Source organism: Sapajus apella, unplaced genomic scaffold (assembly GCF_009761245.1).
Source record: "Sapajus apella isolate SASKATOON/1434 unplaced genomic scaffold, GSC_monkey_1.0 scaffold62, whole genome shotgun sequence".
NCBI lineage: Eukaryota > Metazoa > Chordata > Mammalia > Primates > Cebidae > Sapajus > Sapajus apella.
This window is the reverse complement of record NW_022437002.1, coordinates 8,047,198-8,073,506: the sequence shown is the minus strand read 5'-3', so window position 1 is coordinate 8,073,506 and position 26,309 is coordinate 8,047,198. Positions and strand designations below refer to the sequence as shown.

General features: G+C 38.5%; 1 protein-coding gene across 6 annotated transcripts in view; it reads right to left on the bottom strand.

Moving 5' to 3' along the window:
• Positions 1–2,181: 2,181 nt before the first annotated feature.
• LOC116529276 (protein argonaute-3) overlaps positions 2,182–26,309 on the bottom strand; it is a 126,232-nt gene continuing 102,104 nt past the window's right edge. For 5 of the 6 annotated variants that reach the window (XM_032246930.1, XM_032246931.1, XM_032246935.1 and 2 more), the window contains 8 exons: positions 24,977–25,161; positions 19,027–19,186; positions 17,397–17,487; positions 14,660–14,854; positions 14,196–14,330; positions 11,496–11,597; positions 3,510–3,709; positions 2,182–3,014 (listed from right to left, as the gene is read on the bottom strand). In XM_032246930.1, coding sequence (XP_032102821.1) covers positions 2,906–3,014; positions 3,510–3,709; positions 11,496–11,597; positions 14,196–14,330; positions 14,660–14,854; positions 17,397–17,487; positions 19,027–19,186; positions 24,977–25,161 — 1,177 coding nt within the window. In that variant the 3' untranslated portion in view covers positions 2,182–2,905. The remainder of the gene's footprint in view (positions 3,015–3,509; positions 3,710–11,495; positions 11,598–14,195; positions 14,331–14,659; positions 14,855–17,396; positions 17,488–19,026; positions 19,187–24,976; positions 25,162–26,309) is intronic. The other variant, XM_032246929.1, reaches the window with a different exon arrangement.

Below are 26,309 nucleotides of genomic sequence, written 5' to 3'. Positions count from 1 at the left end.
TTTCATGCCTGTCGGAGGACATAGGCTCAGATTTTAGGCTCAACATACAGTGAACTGGCAATAATAGTGGATTACAGGTAAGAGAGAAACTAAAGATCTAAATCCATTAGGTTTCATGTGCAGATGGAATTCTGAAAGGCTAAGAACAATGCCCATTGGAAACAATCTGTAGTATCTATACTCTGAACAGTGCAAAAAAAGGAAAAAAATTAAAATGCAATTTTCATGAGTTACAAAGTGCAAAGCTCCCCTGAATCCAATGTTACTGATAAACTCGGTTTTGATAGCATTATAGTACTTTTTAATACCTTAAAGTGTAATCAATAAAAGTTTTGTGAAACAATTTCCCACATTTCAGTGATTTAACCGATTTAAAATGATTAAAGTCCTACCTTCCTTTGTTACTATCACCTTAATTTTAAAAGGAAAGTTACACTGGTGATACATTAGCAAAAGTTTTAAAATATCATTTTGCATTTTTCTGATTCATTTTAGTAAATGAAAATGGGCATCTAGCCAGTATGATTCTTCAACAAACACAATCTATTTGCAAATAATTTAAATATGCTAAGCTGTTCATGATTATTTCTTAAATAAAAATTCAGCTTTATGTCTAATATGCAAGGTTGGACTCATTTAGGCAATTTCACTTCATTTTCATTATCATTTTTTTTTTTTTGAGACAGAGATTTGCTTTTGTCTCCCAGACTGGAGTGCAATGGTGCGATCTTGGCTCACTGCAACTTACAAGTCCTGGGTTCAAGCAATTCCCCTGCCTCAGTCTCCTGAGTAGCTGGGATTAGAGGTGCCTGCTACCATGTCCAGCTAATTTTTGTATTTTTAGTAGAGACGGGGTTTTACCATGTTGGCCAGGCTGGTCTTGAACTCCTGAGCTCAGGTGATCCACCTGTCTTGGCCTCCCAGAGTGCTAGGACTACAGGCATGAGTTACTGCACCCAGCCTTTATTCATGATGATTTTTAAAAGATATGCTTTAAAACTAAAAATTACAAAACTTTCCTTCTGAAATTAAGGCTGTATTCTTTGCCTTTTTAAATTATGAAGGTGCCTGCTCCTCCTCCTATCCATGGTAAAGATGCAAACAGACACGACTTTCCTTTAAAACTGCTTATTGCACTAAAAGATAGCAAAAACAAGTTGTCAGTTCTTAAAATAAACGTGATTATATTTCTGTAAAAGATGCTGCCAACACAATTCTATAATTGTTAAAGCACTATTCTAATAAATATAAAAGAAAAGGAAGCTATACTTCCAAACACATACATATGTGTTTATATACACACACATACATATATATAAAAAATATATATGAAAATCACATTAAGGTATGAGAGGCAGCAAGTAACTATCAAAAACCAAAAAAATCCCTCAACCCCTTCTTTCTCTCTACTCAATTTCAAAGATCTCAACCCTACAGAGTTCTAATCTTTTAAAATATTTACCCTTTATAAAAGCTTTAAATAATTTCCATGTATAACCTATAGAAACAGAAGGCTTCAGAAAACACATCACTTATCAGAGAGAAAGATTACAACTTCTGACAGGTTTTATATTTATAGCAGCTTTAACAAACTCACTAAAGAAAAAGAATGGTAGGCTGGGTGCAATGGCTTACGCCTGTAATCCCAGCACTTTGGGAGGCCGAGGCGGGCGGATCACGAGGTCAAGAGATCGAGACGATCCTGGCCAACATGGTGAAACCCTGTCTCTACTAAAAATACAAAAATTAGCTGGGTGTGGTGGCGCATGCCTGTAGTCCCAGCTACTTGGAAGGCTGAGGCATGAGAATTGCTTGAACTGGGGAGTTGGAGGTTGCAGTGAGCCGAGATCGCACCACTGTACTGCAGCCTGGCAACAGAGTGAGACTCCGTATCGATTAAAAAAGAAAATAAAGAAAAAAGAAAAAGAATAGTTTAGGTTGCTACTACTTATATACACATTGCACAAATGGCAAATGTATGTTCAGAGTGGGAAGGGAGAGACACACTCTCACAAAAACTTATTTTATGTATATATATGTGTGTGTGTGTCTGTGTATATACGAATGTATACATATATATAAAATTTTGTTTCTTAAGACAGCAATACCAAGAGTTGAAGACTCAGAATTGTGTATGAGATAGGAGTCAGAAGTAGGGTATGCAAAATAAAAGTAGAAATCTAGTTTGCCATATTTTACATTCAAAGGAACCAGATATGTGAACATTTGAATGTCACTGGTAGCATTAGGAAAAAAATGTAGGTGATGAAGGCAAGGGAAATAAGAGAAATAAAGGTGGTAAGTGGGGGTAAAATAAAAGGGAAAGAAAGCTCCCCAATGGAATGAACTATAAAATATATACACAGACATATATATCTATTATTAATCCAGATCTAGATATATATGCATATGAAGTATGCATGTATATATTTTTAAAATACACAGACACCTTTTACAAGAATATGTGAATGCACATTAATTTTTTGCACACATAATTTTGAAAAATCACTTTGATTATTCATGAAGGTGTGTATTTTTTAAACCATCATTTACTTTTCCTTACTTTTTTTTTTTTTGCAAAGATAGTTGTGCTGCCAAGCAACTTGAGGTAAAGGCATTAAAAAGGGTTAGACTACAAGAAATGAAAACAGAACAATTGCGATACTTCCTACAGGAGACCGCACAAAAAGCAGTTGGCTGGTTTCATATTGCATAATGATGCTGTGTTCCTTGATGAAGTAAACAATCTTCCTTGTATTAACATAAGGATCAGACCTTGGCCCCCACACAGTGTTGGGTTTCTGTATGGCTGGAGGTGTCCTTACTCAATTGACTCCACTGGAAACATACGTTGTATGTCAATTCATCTTTCAGTACTTCCTCTCAGAGAATATACTTGGACTATTTAAGCAAAGTACATTGTGCGTAAGGTATCTTGGTGAATCTGTACAGCCTTGGCAAGAGCTTGTGGATCTCGCCCATTGCTCTGTCCTGAAACGTGACTTCCTTCAGCACTGTAAGAGAAGTGGCAATGAACACAAAAACAAACTTTCTATTCTGATGCAATAATTCCAAAAAATACGATTTGTTGTAGAAAAATTCAAAATTATTAACAAATAAGAGACCGGTGTAATGATCTATGTGGCTATCACTCAGCTTCAATAATTATTAACGCAAGGCCAATTCTGTTTTCCTTCTCTCGCCTCCCCAGGATTAATTAGAAGCAAACCCAGACATCGTATCATTTTCTCTATCTATCTGTATGTACCACTTTATTACCAATAATCTCTCCTTTGAATTAATGTGGCAAAGCAACTAAGTTACGACGTCATTCTATTAGTAATGAGCCTAGATTATATATTTCAATAGGAAACCTCGAGCAGTCAGTTCTGACTGTTGTCACTTTTCACATGGATCACTGACTCCTCTAAGAGCTTGTGGAACTTGAAAATCCTAATATGCAGACAGTATCTGGATTTGGGTGAGAACCTGTTAGGCTTTTATATTACCTGTCATGTTCTTTGTCCACAAGATGATATCTGGCTCTAAATGCTACCAGGTGAGCATAATACGCTGGTGCAGGTATAGAAACAGATCGTGTACAGCGTACGTAAGTGTGGCAGAGCTGGTAAGTTAGCAGCTGAAGTTCATCTGCAGTAAAGCAGTTATCATCCCATAAAACATGATAGTGTGAAGGACGACTGGTACCCTATAGAGAAGGCAATAACACATGCTGTTGAATTTTGAACTTTTTTTGTTTTGTTTTGTTTTTTGAGACAGAGTCTTGCTCTGTCGCCCAGGCTGGAGTGCAATGGCATGATATTAGCTCACTGCAACCTCCACCTCCTGGGTTCAAGTGATTCTCATGCCTCAGCCTCCCCAGTAGCTGGGATTACAGGCATGTGCCACCACATCCAGCTAATTTTTTCTATTTTTAGTAGAGACAGGGTTTTGTCATGTTGGCCAGGTTGGTCTCAAACCCCCGACCCCAAATGATCTGCCTGCCTTGGCCTCCCAAAGTGCTGGAATTACAGGTGTGAGCTACTGGGCCCAGCTGAATTTTGAACTTTTAAATAAATATTTAAGACCAAGTCACATACAAAACAGCTTTGGCACTTTGGGAGGTCGAGGTGGGAGGGTAGCTTGAGGCCAGGAGTTCAAGACCAGCCTGTACAGGCAGGAGGATCACTTGTGCCTAGGAGGTCAAGGCTGCAGTGAGCTGTGACTGCACCACTGCACTCCAGCCTCGGTGACACAGTGAGACTTTGTCTCAATAAATAAATAAATTAAATGAAATAAAATAGAAAAAAGTAAAGCTGGGAAGATGTATAAAAAAGTTGTTAGTCTCTGTGAAATATTCTTGGTTATTTGCTGACTACGGCAGAAGTTTTAAACTGATATCCTAAAGGAAAACTATTCAGGCCAGCCATGGTGGCTCATTCCTATAATCTCAGCACTTTGGAGGCTGAGGTGGGAGGACAGCTCAAGCCCAGGAATTTGTGACTAGCCTAGGCAACATAGGAGGACCTCATCTCTACAAAAAAGATTTAAAAAATTAGCCAGGTGTGGGCTGGGGGAGGTGGTTCATGCCTGTAATCCCAGCATTTTGGGAGACCACAGCAGGTGGATCACAAGATCAGATTGAGACCATCTTGGCCAAAATGGTGACACCCTGTCTCTACTAAAAATACAAAAATTAGCTGGATGTGGTGGTGTGTACCTGTAATCCCAGCTACTTGGGAGGCTGAGGCAGGAGAATTGCTTGAAACAGGGAATCAGAGGTTGCATCGTGCTGAGATTGCACCACTGCACTTTAGCCTGGCGACAGAGCGAGATTCTGTTGCAAAAAACAAACAGACAAACAAACAAACAAAAAAAAGCCAGGCATGGTGGCATGGACCAGTAGTCCCAGCTAGTTGGGAGGCTGAGGCAGGAAGATTGCTTGAGCTCAGGAAGTCAAAGCTGCAGTAAGGGGTGTTCGTGCCACTACACTCCAGCCTAGATGACAGAGCAAGACCCTGTCTCAAATAAATAAAACAAAAATAGGCCAGATGTGGTGGCTCACACCTGTAATCCCGGGATGACAAGGCAGGTGAATCACTTGACGTCAGTTCAAGACCAGCCTGGCCAACATGGTGAAACACCCTCTCTACTAAAAGTACAAAAAAAATGAGCCAGGTGTGGTGGTGCATGCCTGTAGTATCAACTACTTGGGAAGGTGAAGCAGGAGAATCACTTGAACCCGTGAGACAGAGGTTGCAGTGAGCTGAGATTGCGCCACTGCACTCCAGCCTGGGTGACAGAGCAAGGCTCTGTCTCAAAAAAATAAAAATAATAAAAATTTTAAAAGTTAAAAAGGTAAAGGAAAACTGTTCCCTAAAGTTTCTGGTTAAATATATAGGAAAAATATTCCTATCTCGAAGATTCATAATGGTTATTTGCATATCAGTGTTCTTCAAAAGTTCTATAATAAAAAAATCTGTTTAAACTGGTTATTCTAGAAATAGAAAAAAAAATCTGTTTAACAGCATTTCTAAAACTTACTTGAACAGAGAATCTTTCTCCTCTGTGATTTTTAAAATATAGTCACCTGGATGTAATGTGATACTTATTAAATATGAGAGGAAACATTAGGTTAAAATATATAAACCAGTCATATAGGATTTATTTATTAATTTATTTAGAGACAGGGTCTGCAATCTCGACCTCCCAGGCTCAGGTGATCCTTCCCTCAGTCTCCAGAGTAGCTGGGAGTACAGGCACGCGCCACCGCACCCCGCTAATTTTTGTATTTTTTATAGAGATGAGGTTTTGCCATGTTGCCCAGGCTGATCTCCAACTCCTTTTTGGGATTTTATTATTTTTCATGGACACATAATATTTACATATGCTTATGAGGTACAGTGTAATATTTTGATACACATATATAATGATTAAATCAGGGTAATCAGGATATCTACACCTCAAACATTGTGCTGGGAAAATTCCAAACTGGCTCTCCTGGTTATTTGAAAATATAGAATAAATTGCTAATTATAACCATCCTACAGTGCTATAGAATATTAGAACTTATTCCTCCTATCTAGTTGTAATTTTGTGTCTGTTAACCAGCCTTTGGTAACCTCCTCCCTTTTTTGCCTCTAGTAAACCACTATGTTATTCTCTACTTCTATGACATACACTTTTATAGCTTCCACCAGTGAGATGATACAGTATTCATCTCTCCGTGCTTGGCTTTTTTCACATAACATAATGTCCTCCGGGCTCATCCATGTTGCCAGAAACGACAGGATTTCATTCTTTTTTGTGGCTGAATAGTAGTCCGTTGTGTATAAATGCCATATTTTCTTTATCCATTTATCTGTTGATGGACACTTAGGTTGATCCCATATCTTGGCTATTGCAACAGTACTGCAATAAACGTGGGGTTGCACATATCTCCTTGACACAGTTTCCTTTCCTTTGCATATATACCCAGTAGTGGGATGGCTGGATCATATGGTAGTTTTAATTTTAGTTTTCTAAGGAACTTCCATACTGATTTCCATAACGGCTGTACTAATTTAGATCCCCACCAATAGTGTATACAAGTTCCCCTTTCTCTGCATTCTTTGTGTTTTTGATAATGACTATATTAATTAGGGTGAGATGATATCTTATTGTGATTTTAACTGGCATTTCCCTGATGATTATTGATATTGAGCAGTTTGTTTGTTTTTTTTTGACACAGAGTCTTGCTCTGTCACCAGGCACCTGGCTGGAGTGCAGTGGCATGATCTAGGCTCACTGAAACCTCCGCCTCCCAGGTTCAAGGAATTCTCCTGCCTCAGCCTCCTGAGTAGCTGGGACTACAGGCGCGTGCCACCATGCCCAGCTAACTTTTGTATTTTTTAGTAGAGACGGGGTTTCACCATGTTGGCCAGGATGGTCTCGATCTCTTGACCTCGTGATCTGCCTGCCTCGGTCTCCCAAAGTGCTGGGATTACAGGCGTGAGCCACCGCGCCCGGCCATCGAGCATTTTTTCATATACCTGTTGGCCATCTCTATCACTCTCTTGAGACATCTGCCCATTTTTAAATCAAATTATTTGTTTTTTTTTTTTTGCTGTTGAGTTCCTTGTGTATCCTGGGTATTAATACCTTGTTGTTGTTTTTTTGAGACAGTCTCAAGAGTCTTGAGAAAATAATGTATATTCTGCAGCTGCTAGATGAAATGCTTTGTATATATCTGTTAGGTCCATTTGGTCTAAAGTGTGTTTTAAATCCAATGTTTCTTTGTTGATTTTCTTTCTAGATGATCTGTCCAGTGTTGACAGTGGGGTGTTGAAGTCCGCAACTATTATTGTATTGGAGTCCATCTCTCTCTTTAGATCTAATAATACTTGCTTTATATTATATATCTGGATGCTCCAATGTCGGCTGCATATATATTTACAACTGTTATTTCCTTGTGGTGAACTGATCCCTTTAGCATTATATAATGACCTTCTTTGTCTCCTTTTACAGTTTTTGACTTAAAGTCTGTTTTGTCTGACATAAATATAGCTACTTCTGCTTGCATTTTTTTTTCCACTTGCGTGGAATGAATAACTTTCTCCATCCCTTCACTTTTAGTTTATATGTATCTTTACAGGTGAAGTGAATTTCTCTTAGGCAGCATATATTTGGATCATTTAAAAAATCAGTATTTTAGATGTGAGGGGTACATGTGAGATTTGTTACATGGATATATTACACCCAGATGGTGAGCTTAGTACTCAATAGTTTTTCAACTCATCCCCCTCTCCCTCCTCTTTAGTAGTCCACAGTGTTTTATTATTCTCATGTTTATGTCCATGTGTGCTCAATGCTTAGGTCCCACTTAGAAGTGAGAGCATGCAGTATTTGGTTTTCTGTTCCTATGTTAGTTTGCTTAGGATTATGACCTTCAGCTGCATCTATGTTGCTGCAAAGGACATGATTGCATTCTTTTAAAAAAATCATTCAGTGGCTGGGAATGGTGGCTCATGTCTATAATCCCAGCACTTTGGAAGGATGAGGCAGGTGGTTTGCTTGAGCTCTGGAGTTCAAGACCAGCCTGGGAAACATAGGGATACCCCATCTACAAAAATACAAAAATTAGCCAGGTGTGGTGATGCATGCCTATAGCCCCAGTCACTCAGGAGGCTGGGACAAGAAAATTGCCTGAGCCCGAGCCTGGGAGGCAGAGGTTGCAGTGAGTTGAGACTGCACCACTGCACTCCAGCCTGGGCACCAGAGTGGGAAAAAATTTCATTTAGCCAGTCTACATCTTTTCAGTGGGCAATGTGTTTACATTCAAGGATACTACTGATAGCTGGAGACCTACTTCTGTAATCTGTTAATTGTTTTCTGCTTGTTTTATATATCCTTTCTTCCTTTCTTACTGTTTATCATTGTGGGTTGGTGGTTTTCTGTAGAGTAATAAGGTTTGAATCTTTCTCTCTTGTGTATCTGTTCTACCAGTGAGTTTTATACTGTTGTGTGTTTCCATAATAACAATTGTTGACTTTTTGCCTCCAGATGTAGGATTCCCTTGAACACTTCCTGTAGGGCAAATATAGTGGTGATAAATTTCCTCAGTTTTTGCATGTCTGGGAAAGACTATTTCTCCTTCATTTCTACAGGATAGCTTGGCTGGATATAGAATACTTGTTTATTTATTTAAAGAATATTTATTTATTTACTTATTTGTTGAGGCGGTCTCAATCTGTAGTCCAGGCTGGAGTACGGTGGCACAACCACAGTTCACTGGAACCTCTGCCTTCTGAGCTCAAATGATACTTAACTGGCTACAGTATTCTTGACTGATAAGTGTTTTCTTTCAGCACTTTGAATATATCAACTCAATCTCTCCAGGTCTATAAGGTTTCTGGGAAGAAATCTGCTGTTGGTTTAACGAGGATTCTAAGTGATCTGATGATTTTCTGTTGTTTTTAGAATTCTGTGTCTTTGACTTGACAACTGGACTACAATGTGCCTTGGGAAGAACCTTTAAGGGCTGGGTCTGTTTGCAGACTTTTGAACCTCCTAGATCTACATGTCCACATTTTTCCCCAGATTTGGGATGTTTTTAATTATTATTATTATTATTTTTGAGACAGGGTCTCACTCTGTCACCCCAGGCTAGAGTATAGTGGTGTGATCTAGGCTTGCTGCAGCTTTGACCTCCCAGGCTCAAGTGATCCTCCTGCCTCAGCCCACTGAGTAGCTGGGACTACAGGTGCATGCCACCATGCCTGGCTAATATTTGTATTTTTTGTAGTGACGGTGTTTCACCGTGTTGCCCTGGCTGGTTTCAAACTCCTGAGCTAAAGCAATCTGCCCCCCCTTGGCCTCCCAAAGTGTTGGGATTACAGGTGTAAGCTACCATGCTCGACTTGTTATGTCATTAAGTAGATTTTCTACACTTTCCCTTTCTATTCTCCTTCTGGAACTCCCATAATACAAATATTTATTTGCTTACTGGTGTTCCATAAGTCTCAGAGGCTCTCTTCACTCTTTTCATTCTTCTTCTTCTTTTTTTTTTTTTTTCTGACTCAGATCTTTTTCCAAATTACCTATCTTCAGGGTCAGAGATTCTTTCTTCTGCTTGATCAAATCTGCTATTGAAGTTCTCTATTGTATTTTCCACTGAATTCTTCAGCTGCAGATTTCTGTTTGATTCTTTTTAAATTTCTATCTTTTTGTTGAATTTCTTGTTCATATTGTGAATTACTTTCCTGATTTTGTTGAGTGGTCTATTGATATTTTCTTATATCTCAATATATTTGGGCTATCCCAATATCTATGGGATACAGAGCTGCTCAGCTCTTCCAGTGCACCAATTCCCCAGTGCCACTTAAACCCAGGCATGGGGACTATGCCTGTTCTGGGTGGCCCAGACATGGTTTCCTTGATATGCAGGGAACTGCTTCAGCTTAGGTACTGGACTGTGTGACTGCTCTGGGTGATTAAGGCACTGCTTTCTGAGATGCAAGGTACTACTTAGGCACTGGAGAGGTATGATCTCTCTCTCTTTTATTTATTTTTTTTAGAGATAGAGTTTCCCTCTGTTGCCCAGGCTGGAGTGCAGTGGTGTGACCTCTGTTCACTGCCAACCTCCGCCACCCGAGTTCAAGCAATTCTCTTGCCTTAGCCTCCAGAGCAACTAGGACTACAGGCGTGTGTGCCACCATATCTGGCTAAGTTTTTTGTATTTTTAGTAGAGATGGGGTTTTGTCATGTTGGCCAGGCTGTTCTTGAACTGACCTCAGGTGATCTGCCCTCCTTGTCCTTCCAAAGTGCTGGGATTTCAGGTGTGAACCACCATGCCCGGCCAAGGTATAACCTCTTTAAGTGGCCAAGGAGCAAGGTGTAACAGGTGCTTGCAGCTCAACAGGGATGTCAGGCCACTGGGTTGGGGTAATTTGGTGACAGCCTCAACGATAAAGGGGTCATGGCTACTTGCCCCCAGAGCAAAACATACTCCAGCTATATAGTTCCTCTATAGGCACATGTTACCTTGCCTGGGGAATTTTTGTTTTTTTGTAGAGATGGGGTTTCTCTATGTTGCCCAGGCTGGTCTTGAACTCCTAAGCTCAAGCAATCTGCCCATCTCAGCCTCCCAAAGTGTTGAGATTTTAGGCATGAGCTACCACACCCAGCCCAATTAAACTCTTTCACATGCTTAATACCTACCAGTAAATGTCAAAGTTTTCTATAAAATGTTACCATCATTAGCTGAGTGCAATGGTACATGCCTGTTGTCCCAGCTACTTGAGAGCTGAGGTGGGAGGACTGACTGCTTGAGCTCAAGAGTTCTAGTCCAGCCTGAGCAAAAGAGCATTTTTTTTTCTCACTCTTTATTTTTAAAGAGGCATATGCTAAAGGAACAATCAGGTACTTCTACATTTTTTTTTTTTTTGAGATGGAGTTTCACTCATGTTACCCAGGCTGGAGTGCAATGGCACGATCTCGGCTCACCACAACCTCCGCCTCCTGGGTTCAGGCAATTCTCCTGCCTCAGCCTCCTGAGTAGCTGGGATTACAGGCACACACTACCATGCCCAGCTAATTTTTTGTATTTTTAGTAGAGACAGCGTTTTACCATGTTGACCAGGATGGTCTCGATCTCTTGACCTCGTGATCCACCTGCCTCTGCCTCCCAAAGTGCTGGGATTACAGGCTTGAGCCACCGCGCCCGGCTATTTCTACATTTTTTAAAAAACAATTTTAGGTAAATTAAGGGCCTGTTTTAGGGAAATGCATTCTATTAAGCTACTTATAGTCTGGTATTTTCATAAAAATAAGTTCCTAAGCCCCTCTCAAGGTAAGGAAAGGGAAGGCATTTGTTTACTGAAAGTTTCATTTAATTTCATATGGAAACAAGTTGGAATGCAAAGAGTATTTCTTTATCTTTTTTCTTAGATTTAAAAAAATACATGTAAGAATGACAGTTCTTGTATTAAAATATTTTACCCAAAGTGTAGACTTACCTGTATTCCAGCATGGCTACAGAGATAAAAATCAAACTCATATGGGTGTGTAATGTCTGTATCAACTGTTGTTCCAGCTGGGATATTGCCACTTCTTCCAACCTAGATTTGTTTGGCCAAAGTTTAAACAAACAAGAAAAAGGTAAAAAATGTATCTGAAAGCACTTTAAAAAATGTATGCATATATAGGCCGATCCTACGTTTACTACTTTCACTTTGAAATATAACTTAAGCAATCATTCAGAGCAGACCTTATGCAGGTCCTGGTTCCTGTTCCTAAATGTTGCTGAAAGGGAATGCTGATACACAACAAAGCCTTATATAGTCTCTATTACATGCTTCGCTAATAGTCATACGGGCAAAGACACTAAAAAAAAATTTTTTTTAAATTAGCTTAAAGTGCTGCAGTTTATGGTACCTGTGCATAGTAGGCATTCTTGAGTGTGTGATACATGAGGATGAGCATTTACCTTGGAGACAACTTTTAACACATTATTTCTAAATCCTGGTAACAATCCTGCAAGCTAGGGATTATTTCCATTTGTTTAGCAAAATAAAGGCTCAGGAATAACAAAATGATTCGCTCAATAGCACACAACAAAGGGGAGAATTGAGATTCAAATAATGAAATAAATTGCAAAGGCCTTATTCCTTTTATTTCATACTATCAGTTTCAACATCTAGAACAGATACCATGATTTTCTCTGAGTGTATATAACTGAAATGACTCAAAATTCTTGATAATGCAAGCTCCTTATAAAAGACTTAAAAATGCTTATTATACCCGCCTCCACTGCCATATCCCAACACATTTAAAATTCTTAACTGTAAGTCTAGGTTTACAAGGCTAGCAAATCAGAAACTATTTTACTGACTCAGATATTATTTTTGCCATGCGAGTGACTGTTACAAGGTGGTATCTTGAATCGTAGCCGTATGGAACAACTAGCTACACTTTACCAAGCACAAAACAAAACAGTTTATAATCTACAAAATTATGCCAACTGTTAAAAAAATACTTAACTCTAATAAATTAGCAACACATAAATCTTCTAATTAATACATACAAAAAGTTGTAGGCTGGGTGTGATGGCTCACACCTACAATCCCAGCACTTTGGGAGGCTGAAGTGGGTGGATCACTTGAGGACAGGAGTTTGTGACCAGCCTGGCCAACATGGTGAAACCGTGTCTTTAACAAAAATACAAAAATCAGCCAGGTGTGGTGGCACATGCTGTATTCCCAGCTACTCAGGAGGCTGAGGCAGGAGAATCGCTTGAACCTGAGAGGTGGAGGTTGCAGTGAGCAGAGATCATGCCACTGCACTCCAGCCTGGGCAGCAGAGTTAAACTGTCACAAAAACAGAAACAGAAATAAAAACCAAAACAAAACAAAACAAAACTACCTCATAATGTCGTTGGTGAGGATTATTAAATTTATAAGCAATACTTGGAACAATGTCTACTATTATTACTTCTTCTTCTCTATTACTACCACTATCACCACCACTCTACGGCTAGCCAAACTTTATTTATTAATTTTTTTTTTTGTTCCCATCACTCTACTAATGAGAACTAGCCAAACTTTACCGAGTCCTTAGTATGGGCCAAACCCTGTTCTAAGCACATTGCGTATTTTATTTAATTCTCCCAACAACCCATATAAGGTTGAATAATATCAATATTATCCAATCTTGCTAAGAAATAAACAGGCACAGAGGTGTTAAGCGGCTTGCCCAAAGGAGTACAGTGAGTATGTATGCCAAAGACAAAACACTCCTTAGTTCCTTTCTATCAAATCCCTTTCTTAACACCTGGTATCACTAGATTTCTCTGCTCCAAGATTTGCAGGATGAGGGCAGATGGGATCAGAGCACTGAAAATGACAGTAAGGCTGCTGTCTTGCTGCATACAGATAAAAAAAACATATTTCCTTAAGTATTTATATCTCTCTTTCCTAATTATAAAACACATACATTCACATTATAAAATGCATAAAATAATTCTGTGAACTTTAAAGGAAACATGGCTTAAAAGTTAGTTTGTATAAATTTCCACTTTTTTTTTTTTTTTGAGAGGGAGTCTTGCTCTGTTGCCAAGGCTGGAGTACAGTGGCACCATCTTGGCTCACTGCAACCTCTCCTCTGCCTCCTGGGTTCAAGCGATTCTCCCGCCTCAACCTCCCAAGTAGCTGGGATTACAGATGTGCACCACCATGCCCAGCGAACTTTTGTATTTTTAGTAGAGACAGGGTTTCACCATGTTGGCCAGGCAAGTCTTGAATTCCTGACCTCAGGCAATCTGCCTGCCTTGGTCTCCCAGGGTGCTGGAATTACAGACGTGAGCCACTGCACCTGGCCTGAATTTCTGCTTTTTAAAAAAACTAATTTGTACAAGATATTTTAAAAAGAGAATGTACCTTTTTTCCTGAAGATTTTAGGAAAATATGAATAGAAGAATATTTTTAAAACTATCAGTTTCTTCACAACAAAAAAGTAGAATGAGATTTTGGACATTTGGAGCGTGACTAGAAATTCTGTTAAGTTAAAAATAATCTATTTCCATACTCATAAAGTAATTGTTCAAATCTGCTACTATATACTGGAAACCCTGTTATTGGCAGAGGGCCCTTGTTGAGTGCTCTATGAACTCTGTTGAATAAGCTTGGTTTATAATAGTATCACAACAGAGGTGAGATTACCCTTTCTGTCCTATCAGCACAAAATAATCGAGTATGATGTCTCTTCTGAACTACAATGTAGGTTATTCCAGGTTGATAGTCTTTCTCCAAACTGATGCAGGCTTCTCGAATTGCTAGTAGTTCATAATATAATACCTACAGAATATAACATGGAAAGATTCAATACAGTCAGCTATTTGTTTTTATATACTTCAAAACAGAATAATGATCTAATCTCAGGATTCCTTAATCTCATCGCGCTATAACTAATACGCTTCTTGATTCCATGTTAACGATTAGCAGAACATGGTCTTAGCAAGCAAGGCATACACATTCACAATGAACATTTAAAAAAAAAAAATCTAAGAAAATACCGAGTTTTGACTTGGGAACTCTAACAAGCTTTTTAGCTCCAGAACTAGACACCACATTATAAACACAATATCTGATTTCACCATAGTCTGATGAGATTCTAGGCAACCAACCTGCCTAAACTGCCCCTCTGAAACACCATCCCGATAAAAGATGATACGAGTAGGCTTGAACCGAGTTGACTTATAAAACTGAATAAGAAGTTCCCGGACCATGGAGGCCAAGTCCTGGATGATCTCCTGTCGGGGTCTCTGAACTCTTACTGTGGCACAGTATCTGCTTGGGTGGGCATCCATACTACCTACAACCTAGGTTGGAAAAAGTAAAAAAAAAAAAAAAAAAAAAAAAAAGGAAAAGAAAAAAAGAAAGATAATCAAAATTACATGAATTTAATTTACATTTTTATTTTACTGTAGCCTTACATTTATCACTTTACTTTGAGAGTAATCAAAAACAGCAATTCTGAGTTGGATACAATGGCATGTGCCTGTAGTCCCAGTTACTCAGGAAGCTGAGGTAGGAGGATCACTTGTGCCTATGAATTTGAGGCCAGCCTGGGCAAAATAGCAAGACTCCATCTCCGTCTGTCTCTCTCTCTCTCCTTTTATTTTTTTTGAGACAGAGTCTCGCTCTGTTGCCAGGCTGGAGTGCAGTGGCACGATCTCAGCTCACCGCAACCTCCGCCTCCTGGGTTCAAGCAATGCTCCTGCCTCAGCCTCTTGAGTAGCTGGGACTACAGGGACGTGCCACCACACCCAGCTAATTTTTGTATTTTTAGTAGAGATGGGATTTCACCATATTGGCCAGGATAGTCTCGATCTCTTGACCTTGTGATCTGCCTGCCTCGGCCTCCCAAAGTGCTGGGATCACAGGTGTGAGCCACTGTGCCCAGCCTAACCCATCTCTTTAAAAGATTTAAAGAAAAACAGTACTTCCCAGTGAACAATAGAACAAAACGCTAGTATAGGATAAAAAACTATTTTCCTATAACTAGGCTGAACTATACACTTAACAATTAGATTCTTTGTGTTGTTGGTATACTTAAGGATTAGTGAGAAAAGAAAAAGACAAAAAGATGTGCATAAGAGAATAAGAGAAAGGAAACAAGTAAAAATGAAGACCAGTTCAAACCACTGATTTTTCTTCCTATCTCTTTCACTTTAGCAACCTATCTTAGAAGCCATACTTAAGATTTTAGCTTCATCTTAGAACTGTTATGCTTCATAAATTTTAAAATCAGAATTTTCCCTTTTGGCTTGAATCTATGCTCAGTCGTATTGAGCTGTATTTGTGCTCTGTATTTGGTCCTCAGAGAAGTTAATCTTGGTTTTGAAATTGGCTATATTAATTTTCTCTTTCTGTGTCTAATATTGTTATGTCTTTAGAGAAGAGACCTTAAAGCATGAACTTATGACATTATTCTGATCAGAGTCTAGGCTGGTCATTGCCTCCAGACTCTCTTCCAGGTAACCTATATCAAAGTCATGCTTCAAAAATGGAACTTTGACCATTTCTTTCCCTTGAAAGGTATCTCGCTGCTAAGAATAAATCCATACCCCTTGGATGGAGCAAAATGCCTCACAAAAGCTTTCTAGCCTTATAGCCTGCAGTATACTATGTTCCAACTCCTTGTATTTCTCAATATTCCCAAAACACACCAGGTTCTTGCAACGTAAATGTTGTTATCTCGTTTTCATGATAACACCTATTATACTATGTGGCACTCATTACTTACATTAGTTTCTCACACTACTCTCTAAGTTCTTGGGAATGGAAGCCATATAGCAAAAAACAATCAACAAATAAATTCTATTTACAAGACTTCTGATAACCATAAAAGAAAGTGGGTATTTGGTGGAAATGGATTTAGTAGAAAAAGACAATGACTACCAGAAGTCCCAAAGGAATTAAAATATGCTTTAAACCTTCTTAGAAAATGACCCCAAAGTAGCAAATCCAAAGAAATCTTTTGAGTTCCTTTCTTTACCATTTTATCTTCTATAAGAACATTTTAATGAATATTAGAGATGACTCAATATAACTACTGAAGATTTAAAGAAAATAATTCATGTATAACATTAAAAATACAAAGCAACAGAATAGATAAAAGTTAATTTCCTTTATTAATGAAAACAGCTTTAAAATTTTTTTTTTTTCCCTGTGGGTTTTTTTTTTTTTTTCCCATTTATTTATTTTATTGCATTTTAGGTTTTGGCAGCTTTAAAATTTTTAAGTGAAAATTTAAATATTACTATCATTTTCAGGGATGAATTAGATTTATCAGATTTATAAGACTTAAGATTTATGTAAAGATTATAATGGATCATAGAAAAAATATTAAATCTTTATTTTTTTTTTTTTGAGACAGAGTCTTACTACAGCCTAGGCAACAAAAGTGAGACTCTGTCTGAAAAAAATAAAATAAATAAAATAAAGAATTCAGGTGCAAAGTATTGAATTGGATGAAGGTGGAAGACATTTTACATGTAAAAAAATGTAATCCACCAAGCTTATATGTAATGCATCTCTTTACGACGAAGACATTACTGAAATATACAAACAAACTACTCAAACAACAAAAAGTAACTAAAATGCATAATCATGGAGAGGTCAAGTAGACAAATTAAAGTAGAATACAGAAGATTTGAATAATATAACTAGGAAACTTGATATAATATACACATATGGAACCTGTAAACCCTAAACCAGAGAATAATCATTCTTTTCAAAAACCCAAAGAACATTTATGAAAGTTGGCTACAAAGAAAATGTTAAAATTCAAAAAGTTGAAACTGCAAAATTGATACTGGTCTGTAAACTTTAGATAAGATAAACCTGGCTAACACTCACAGCAGCAATAGAAGGCTTCTTCCCATCACCAGCAGGTGGATGAGTGACATCGGCTCCCAAAAAGATCACTGGTTGCTGGAACACAGAAGGTCTTAAACACATTTTTAAAAAGAGTTAGATATCTCATTTTTTCATTATCCATTTATCTGTTTCACACAATTACAATATTACTTAAACTTATTGACAGCACAGAGGAAGTCCTATGTAATCCAAAGTCTTATTCCAAGCAGAATTTTGCCTAAAATAGTTGTGCTAGTGGTTGAAAAGGGCAACAGATGCTAGTATTCTCTATGATGGGCAAAAAAATTATAAACTTCATTATCATGATCTACAAATTTTTATCACTCTTTAAAAATCGGCTTGTATTGTAAACTTATGTTTCTTAAGGAAAAAAGGAGTCATTACACTTTAGACTGGAAGGGATTTTGGGACTCCACTACTCCAACTCCCTGGCCAAAAAAGTATAAAGATGAGTAACATATATTCAATAATCATAAAGTAGCTAGCATTTCCTTTTATTTTATTTTATGTTGTTATTGTTTTGTTTATTTTTTTTGAGACAGGGTCTCACTGTGTTGCCCAGGCCGGAGTGCAGTGGCGTGATCACGGTTCACTGCAGCCTTGACGTTCTTGGGCTCAGGTAATCCTCCCACCTCAGCCTTTGGAGTAGCTGCAACAACAGGCGTGTGCCACCACACATGGCTAATCTTTCTATTTTTTGTAGAGATGAGGTTTCACCATGTTGGGCTCGTTGATAAAATTCTATATTTACCTCATTTACAGATCTCATCTCATATTTAACGGGGGTAGAAAGTAGAGGTGGTATGGAAAAAGAGGAATAATAGGACTTTTGTGTCAAACAAACATGGGCCAGTCCTTGTTCTAATGTTTATCTGTGGTGTATACTTAACTTTTTTGAGGCCTAATTCCTTCAACTATGAAAAGAGAGCTTGTTCAATTCTCTGAAAATTGGCCTCTTCCTCAGTGACTTGCACAATAAGCTACCTCCTGTTTCTAGGTCATGATGTCTCATACGTCCTAAGATTCCAGCTCTAATAGGGGTGACCTAACAGTAATATGTTGTCTCACTGACTACAGCAGGAAGGCTAATATGTCTTACTTAATTGACTAATCTGGGCCCCCAGCCCTTCTCTCCTTCACGTTCCAGGTAAGTGAGAAGCCTCATGAAACCAGGTTGAAGATGACTACCAAATAAACTGAAAATTCTTCAAGCTGGGCTCTCCGTAAGAAATAAAGCTCTGGATACTTTCTGGCTAAGAGGTACTTTGCATACTAAATGTAAATTGTTGGGGCTTGGGCCCCTATGCTGGGGCCCACTCCCATCCTGCGGAGTGTACTTTCATTTTCAATAAACCTCTGCTTTTGTTGCTTCATTCCTTCCTTCAAAAATAAAATAAAATGAAATTGTTGGAGGGCACTTTCACAAGAGAATCTCTGAACTTTGCCAATCCAAATTATTTTATTTTTTTACTAAAATGTCTATGAATCTCCCACAGTAGGAATTATTAAGGGTGTCTCTCTCACAATTCTTATAGTAGTTACAGATGGTCATATATAGACAAATGAAGATATAAAAATAATATTTTCACAAGCAATTAGCATATCTTACCTTTGATGAGGTACAAGAATATTATTGATCCCTCCAAGTTTAACATTTATCTTTAGGCACAAGTTTGAGAGAGTTTGAGGAGATGTTTTTATTACATTCTTGACTTGAACACATTGTGTAGCCATACCCAAAAGTGTGTCTCCTACACGTTTCACTTCCGCTGTGGAACAGATGCAAAACCTCTAGTCAGAAAAAAAGACCTGAAAATAAAGCTACTATGTTTCCCCCTTAAAATACATCATTGTACTACAGAATACCAAAAGTAATGCCAATACAGTAGTCCTAAGGCGATGCTGTTAAATTCGAAAGTATACTGCTTTGAAGATTAGCTTTAGTATTTAGTGACAACTTTTCTAGTTGTTTTCTCCTTTGTATAAAAAGGTATATTGCGACCACAGTGTAACTACAATAACTGAAAAGCATAAAGAGAAAAATGTATATAATCCATTATTGTTTTATAGTACTCTTCCAGTAATTTTCTCATTTATATTATTTTAACGTACTTGTAATCACAGTACACTTACAGCTTTCAATCCTATTTTCTTATGTTTAATTTAAAAATTCAGAGGTATTACAGCGCAAAGAATAAAAGTTCCTGTTCCTTTCCCCTCCTTTGCCATTATAACCATCATAAATATTTCAGTGTACATAACTTTTTTTTTTTTTTTTGAGAGTATCTCATGCTGCCACCTAGGCTGGAGTGCAGTGGCACTATCATGGATCACTGCACTCTTGACCTCCTGAGCTAAAGTGATCCTCTTGCCTCAGCCTCCTGAGTGGCTGGAACTACAGTCATGCACCACCACACCAATCTTCTTTTTTTTTTTTTTAAGAAAAGACGAGTCCCCACATTTTGCCCAGGCTGGTCTCAAACTCCGGGGCTCAGTAATCCTCCTTCCCCAGTCTCCCATTGCACGCAGCCATAATTTCTTTCTTTCTTTTTTTTTTTTTTTTTTGAGATGGAGTCTCATTCTGTTGCCCAGGCTGGAGTGCAGTGGTGTGATCTCAGCTCACTGCAACATTTACTTCCGGAGTTCAAGTGATTCTCCTGCCTCAGCCTCCAGAGTAGCTGGAATTATAGGTGCGTACCACCTTGCCTGGGGAATTTTTGCATTTTTAGTAGAGATGGGGTCTTGCCATGTTGCGCAGGCTGGTCTTGAACTCCTGAATCAGGTGAGCCACCTGAGTGCTGAGATTACGGGCGTGAGCTATTGTGCCCAGCATAAATTCTTTTTTTTTTTTTTTTTTTTGAGACGAAAGTTTGCTCTTTTTTCCCAGGCTGGAGTGCAATGGCGCGATCTCGGCTCACCGCAACCTCCGCCTCCTGGGTTCAGGCAATTCTCCTGCCTCAGCCTCCTGAGTAGCTGGGATTACAGGCACGTGCCACCATGCCCAGCTAATTTTTTGTATATTTTTAGTAGAGACGGGGTTTCACCACGTTGACCAGGATGGTCTCGATCTCTTGACCTCGTGATCCACCCGCCTCGGCCTCCCAAAGTGCTGGGATTACAGGCTTGAGCCACCGCACCCGGCCATAAATTCTTATATATAAGAAACATACAAGGATGAGTGCAATGTCTCACATCTGTAATCCCAGCACTTTGGGAGGCTGAGGTGGGAGGATTGCTTGAGCCCAGGAGTTAGAGATCAGCCTAGGCAACAAATCAAGACCCTGTCTCTACCAAAATTTTAAAAAATATTAGCCAGGCATGATGGTACGTGCTTTTAGTCTTGGCTACTCAGAAGGCTGAGGTAGGAGGATTACATGGGCCCAGGAGATGGAGGTTGCAGTGAGCTATGATCATGTCATTGCACTCCTTAAAAAAAAAGGGCAAATGACAATACATATTTCTCTAAAGAAGATAAACAGAAAAATGACCCATAAGCACAGGAAAAGATGCCAAAAATCTCTAATCATTAGGAAAACACAAAATCAAAAACATTATGAGATACTGCTTCACACCGATTAGGATCAAAAAGCCAGAAAATAACAAACACTGGCAAGGACGTGGAGAAATTGGAACTCTTGTGCAGTGTTGGTGGGCATGTAAAATGGTGCAGCCGCTGTGGAAAACACTGTGGAGGTTCCTCAGAAAATTAAAAATAGAATTTCCATATGATGCAGCAATGCCACTTAGATGTATACCCAAAATAACTGAAAGTGGGGTTATGAAGAGATACTTGTACACCTATGTTCATAGCAGCATCACTCACAATAGCTAAAATGTAGAAGCAACCCACATGTCCATCAACAGATAAATGAATAAACAAAATGTAGTATATATATACAATAGAATATTATTCAGCCTGAAAAAGGAAGAAAATTCTGATATATAATATAACATGGATGAACCTTGAGGATATGATGCTAAAGGCCAAATATTATAGGATTCATGTACACAAGGAAACTAGAATAGTCCAATTCATAGAAGCAGAAAGTAGAACAGTGCTTTCCAGGGGTCGGGTGAGGTGGTACGGGAAGTTGTTGTTTAATGGATAAAGAGTTTCAGTTTGGGATGCTGAAAAAATTCTGGAAATGGATGCTGATGATGGCTGTACAACATGTGAATGTTCTTAATGTCAGAATGTATGAATTCCAGAATGACTTAGTACTTGAAATTACGTGAGTAAAGGATTTGTAAGTAAACATTAAATCATTATGTGTCTCAAAACAAAAAAAAAAAAAGAAAAAGAAAAATAAAGATTTTCTCAAACAAATAAAAACTGAGGGTATTTAGTGCTGGTAGAAATGCTTAGCAAGAAATATTAAAAGAATTTTCCAGAGAGAAACAAAATGATACAGATCAGAAATCGTAAATGAAGGAAAAGCAGGGTACGGTGTGGGGTACGCCTATAGTCCCAGCTACTGGGGAAGTTGAGGTGGGAAAAGCACTTGAGCCCAGCAGTTTGGGGCTGCAGTGCACTATGGTCATGCCTGGCAACAGCCACTCAACTCCAGCATGGGCAACATAGCAAGACCTGTCTCTAAAAAACAAAACAAAATAAAAGGAGCAAGGTCAGCAAACAAAGGTAAAATAAAATTTTGTATTTTCATGATCTTACTTGACCTAATAGAAGATTATTTGTTCAAAACAGTAATAGCAACAGTGTATTGGGTAGTTATAGTTTATCAGTAAGTAAAATAAATGACAGAAATATAAGGTACACAAGGGAAAAATTGGGAGTATTCTGTTACAAGGTATCTCTGCACTATCTATTAAGTGGTATAGTATTACTTGAAAGTACACTTAGATTAGTTGTAAATAGATATTAAAAAGTCTAGGGAAAACACTACAAAAATTTTTAAAGGAAGTCTAATTAATATGCTAAAAGAGAATGGAAAATAGAATTACACGAAATGTTCAATTAAAACCAGAGGGGCCAGAAGCAGTGGTTTGTGCCTGTAATCCCAGCACTTAAGGAGACTGAGGTGGGAGGATCACTTGAGACAAGGAGTTCAAGACCAGCCCAGGCACGTTTACAGTTTTGATGAAAAGGGTAATATAAATTTATACTACTATAAGCAATGCATTAATATACTGTATGCCCACAAGCACTAGGTATTACAATATTTAAATATATTTGCTAATGTAGTAGCATAAAATTTTTCCCTTTACTAATTTGTTCTTTTCTTTTCTTTTTTGATAAAGGGTCTCACTCTGTTGCCCAGGCTAGAATTCAGTGGCATGATCTTGGCTCACTGCAACCTCCACCTACTGGGCTCAAGCAATCCTCCTACCTCAGCCTCCCAAGTAGCTAGGACCACAGTGTGGACTACCATGCCTGGCTAATTTTTTTATTTTTTATTGCAGATATGATGTTTTGCCATGTTGCCCAGACTAGTCTCAAATTTCCGGACTCAAGTAATCTTTTCACCTAAAACTTATCTCAAAATGCTGGGATTACAGGCATAAGCTACCACATCTGGCCTGTATTTTTCTTTAACTACAAATAAAAACAAACATTTTCTCATATATTTGTTTGTTTTTACTAGAGAAATTTCAGTTTATATTCTTTTCACATTAATCTAAAAAAATGAAGTTTTTATTTAACTAATAATAAACTATTAATCTAAAAAAATGAAGTTTTTATTTAACTAATAATAAACTATTTGTTTATTGTTTCTATTTGCTACAAATATTTTCCATACTCTATTGGTTTTCTTTTCATTTTAGTACATCTGTGACACACAGAAAATTTAGGAGCCGGACATGGTGGCTTATACCTGTAATCCCAGCACTTTGGGAGGCCGAGGTGGGTGGATCACATGAGGTCAGGAGTTCAAGACCACCCTAACATGGTGAAACCCCGTCTCTACTAAAAATACAAAAATTAGCTGGGCATGGTGGCATGAGCCTGTAGTCCCAGCTACTAGGGAGGCTGAGGCAAGAGAATAGCATGAAACCAGGAGGCGGAGGTTTCAGTGAGCTGAGATCACGCCACTGCACTCCAGCCTGGGCAACAGAGTGAGACTCCATCTCAAAAAAAAAAGAGAAAAAGGAATGAAAATTTAATGTTTACTCAGTCAAATCTAACAATTTTCTTTTGTGATTTCTTCTACTATTTCTAAACTTACATAATTTTACCCCATTCAGTTGTTTGAACATTATATTTTCCTTGTATTTTTCTATGATTCAATGACAATGTTTAACTTATTAATCTCACAAAATTTTGTTTATAGAAAGTTAAAATTTACTGTTTACTATATGAAAGGTGCTATTCTAGATCCTTTACATATGTAGGCTCAGTTAATCCTTACAACTACCCTATATGCAGATTAGGTATTATTAGTATCCCAGGGTATGTGTGTTATATATAAAGGAAGTATAACTGATATACTAAAAGAGGAAGGAAAATATAATCATATAAAATGCTCAATTAAAACCAGAAAGAGGCTGGGCACAGTGACTCACATCTGTAATCCCAGCACTTTGGGAGGCCAAGGTTTGAGGATTGCTTGAGCCCAGGAGTTCAAGGCCAACCCAAGAAACACAGTGAGATCCTGTCCTACAAAAAATAAAAAATTAGCCCAGTGTGGTGGCACATGCCTGAAGTTCCAGCTACTTGGGAGGCCAATGCAGGAGGATTGTTTGAGCCCAAGAGGTCAAGGCTGCAGTGAGCCATGATCGCACGACTGCACTCCAGCCTGAAAGACTGAGTGAGATCCTATCCTAAACATACATACATACTATATACATACATAAATAGTATCCCAATTCCAGAGATGAGGAAACTAAGGGTTAGTATTATTAAGTAATTCAGCCAAATCACACAGGTAGTACAACTGGCAGTACCCGAATATCAGGCAACACAGTTTAATTTGATAGCCTATGCTTGTAACCACTACATTATACTGATACTCAAATTAGCTCAATGCCATTTTTACTAAATAATTCTTCCCTTAGCCATTGTCATGTGATGCCTCTTTTCACTACTGAAACTCTTTTCTTTCTTTCTTTCTTTTTTTTTTTTTTTTTTGAGATGGAGTTTCGCTCTTGTTACCCAGGCTGGAGTGCAATGGCGCGATCTTGGCTCACCACAACCTCTGTCTCCTGGGTTCAAGCAATTCTCCTGTCTCAGCCTCCCGAGTGAGTAGCGGGGACTACAGGGGTGTGCCACCATGCCCAGCTAATTTTTGTATTTTTAGTAGAGATGGGGTTTCACCATGTTGACTAGGATGGTCTCAATCTCTTGACCTCGTGATCCACCCGTCTCGGCCTCCCAAAGTGCTGGGATTATAGGCGTGAGCCATCACGCCCGGCCTGAAACTCTTTTCATAGCATCTCATCTTGGACTATTTAGTTTGCTATATTGATTTGTCTTCAAATAATAATACATGGTTTTAAATACTGTATCATAAAATATATTTTAACATTTGAAAGTTTTAGGACATGTTTAAGCATAATCCTAAAAGGATTTGAGGAAAAATGCAGTCTTAAGATATCCTTACCATACACTGGTGTCTTCCCTGGCAGGATGACGATAATAAGCTGTAGGCCAGAATATGTGTTCTTGAGATGCCGGAACATGGGCTCTACGCTGTCTGCCCCCTGTGCATATTTGCAGAAGCATGGCTGGCCCTGGATGGGCATCCCTGCATCCTTAGAAATCTTACGCAGCTGGTCTGTGAAACCCCTAGAAGGAGAAACCACTAAATATAAAACCTTTGTCTAGTCATGAATTTCTACAAAGTAGTAATGGGAAGTTTGGGAAGGGAATGGAAGGATGAAGCAAAGATTTGTGTGCTCCATATATGAGAGGTCACCAGACTACTGATGTTAAGGGCAATGGTGGGTCAGTAATCAATTTTGCAAACTAAGAACATACTATACAGTTATACGGTATTTTATAGTTTACAAGGAGCATTAGTAATAGCATACACTGGTTAAGAGCCCAGCTCTAGAGTTAGTAAGGAGAGTTCAATTCCCAGTTCTGCTATGTACTAGCCATAAAATTTTAGGCAATTTATTTCAGTTTTCCTCAACTATAAAAGGATTACTTCCATTATAGGGTTGGTGTGAAGATTAAACGAGATCATACATGTAAAGCACTTGGAACACCACCTAAGACCATGGTAAAAGCTTGATAAACTTTAGCTATTGTATATTTTCTAATTTGATTGACAAGATCCATAAGAAAGAGGCAGGGCAGGTATATTCCTATTTTACAGGTCAGAAAACAGTTTCATAGATATTACATATTTGGCCAAAGGTCAAATTATTAGATAAATGGTAGAGCCAGAATTTCTATAGTATTACCTATCTCACACTAGAATAGCAGGAAAGATTATAACCTCAGAAGATACTTTTTAAAATATAAAAAGAAAATTTAAAAACAGATGGGGCTGGGTACAGTGACTCATGTCTGTAATCTCGGCACTCTGGGAGTCTGAGGCAAGCGGATCACTTGAAGTCAGGAGTTTGAGACCAGCCTGGCCAACATGGCAAAACCCCATCTCTACTAAGAATACAAAACTACTGGCCGGGCGCGGTGGCTCAAGCCTGTAATCCCAGCACTTTGGGAGGCTGAGGCGGGTGGATCACGAGGTCAAGAGATCGAGACCATCCTGGTCAACATGGTGAAACCCCGTCTCTACTAAAACTACAAAAAATTAGCTGGGCATGGTGGTGCGTGCCTGTAATCCCAGCTACTCAGGAGGCTGAGGCAGAAGAATTGCCTGAACCCAGGAGGCGGAGGTTGCGGTGAGCCGAGATCGTGCCATTGCACTCCAGCCTGGGTAACAAGAGTGAAACTCCGTCTCCAAAAAAAAAAAAAAAAAAAAA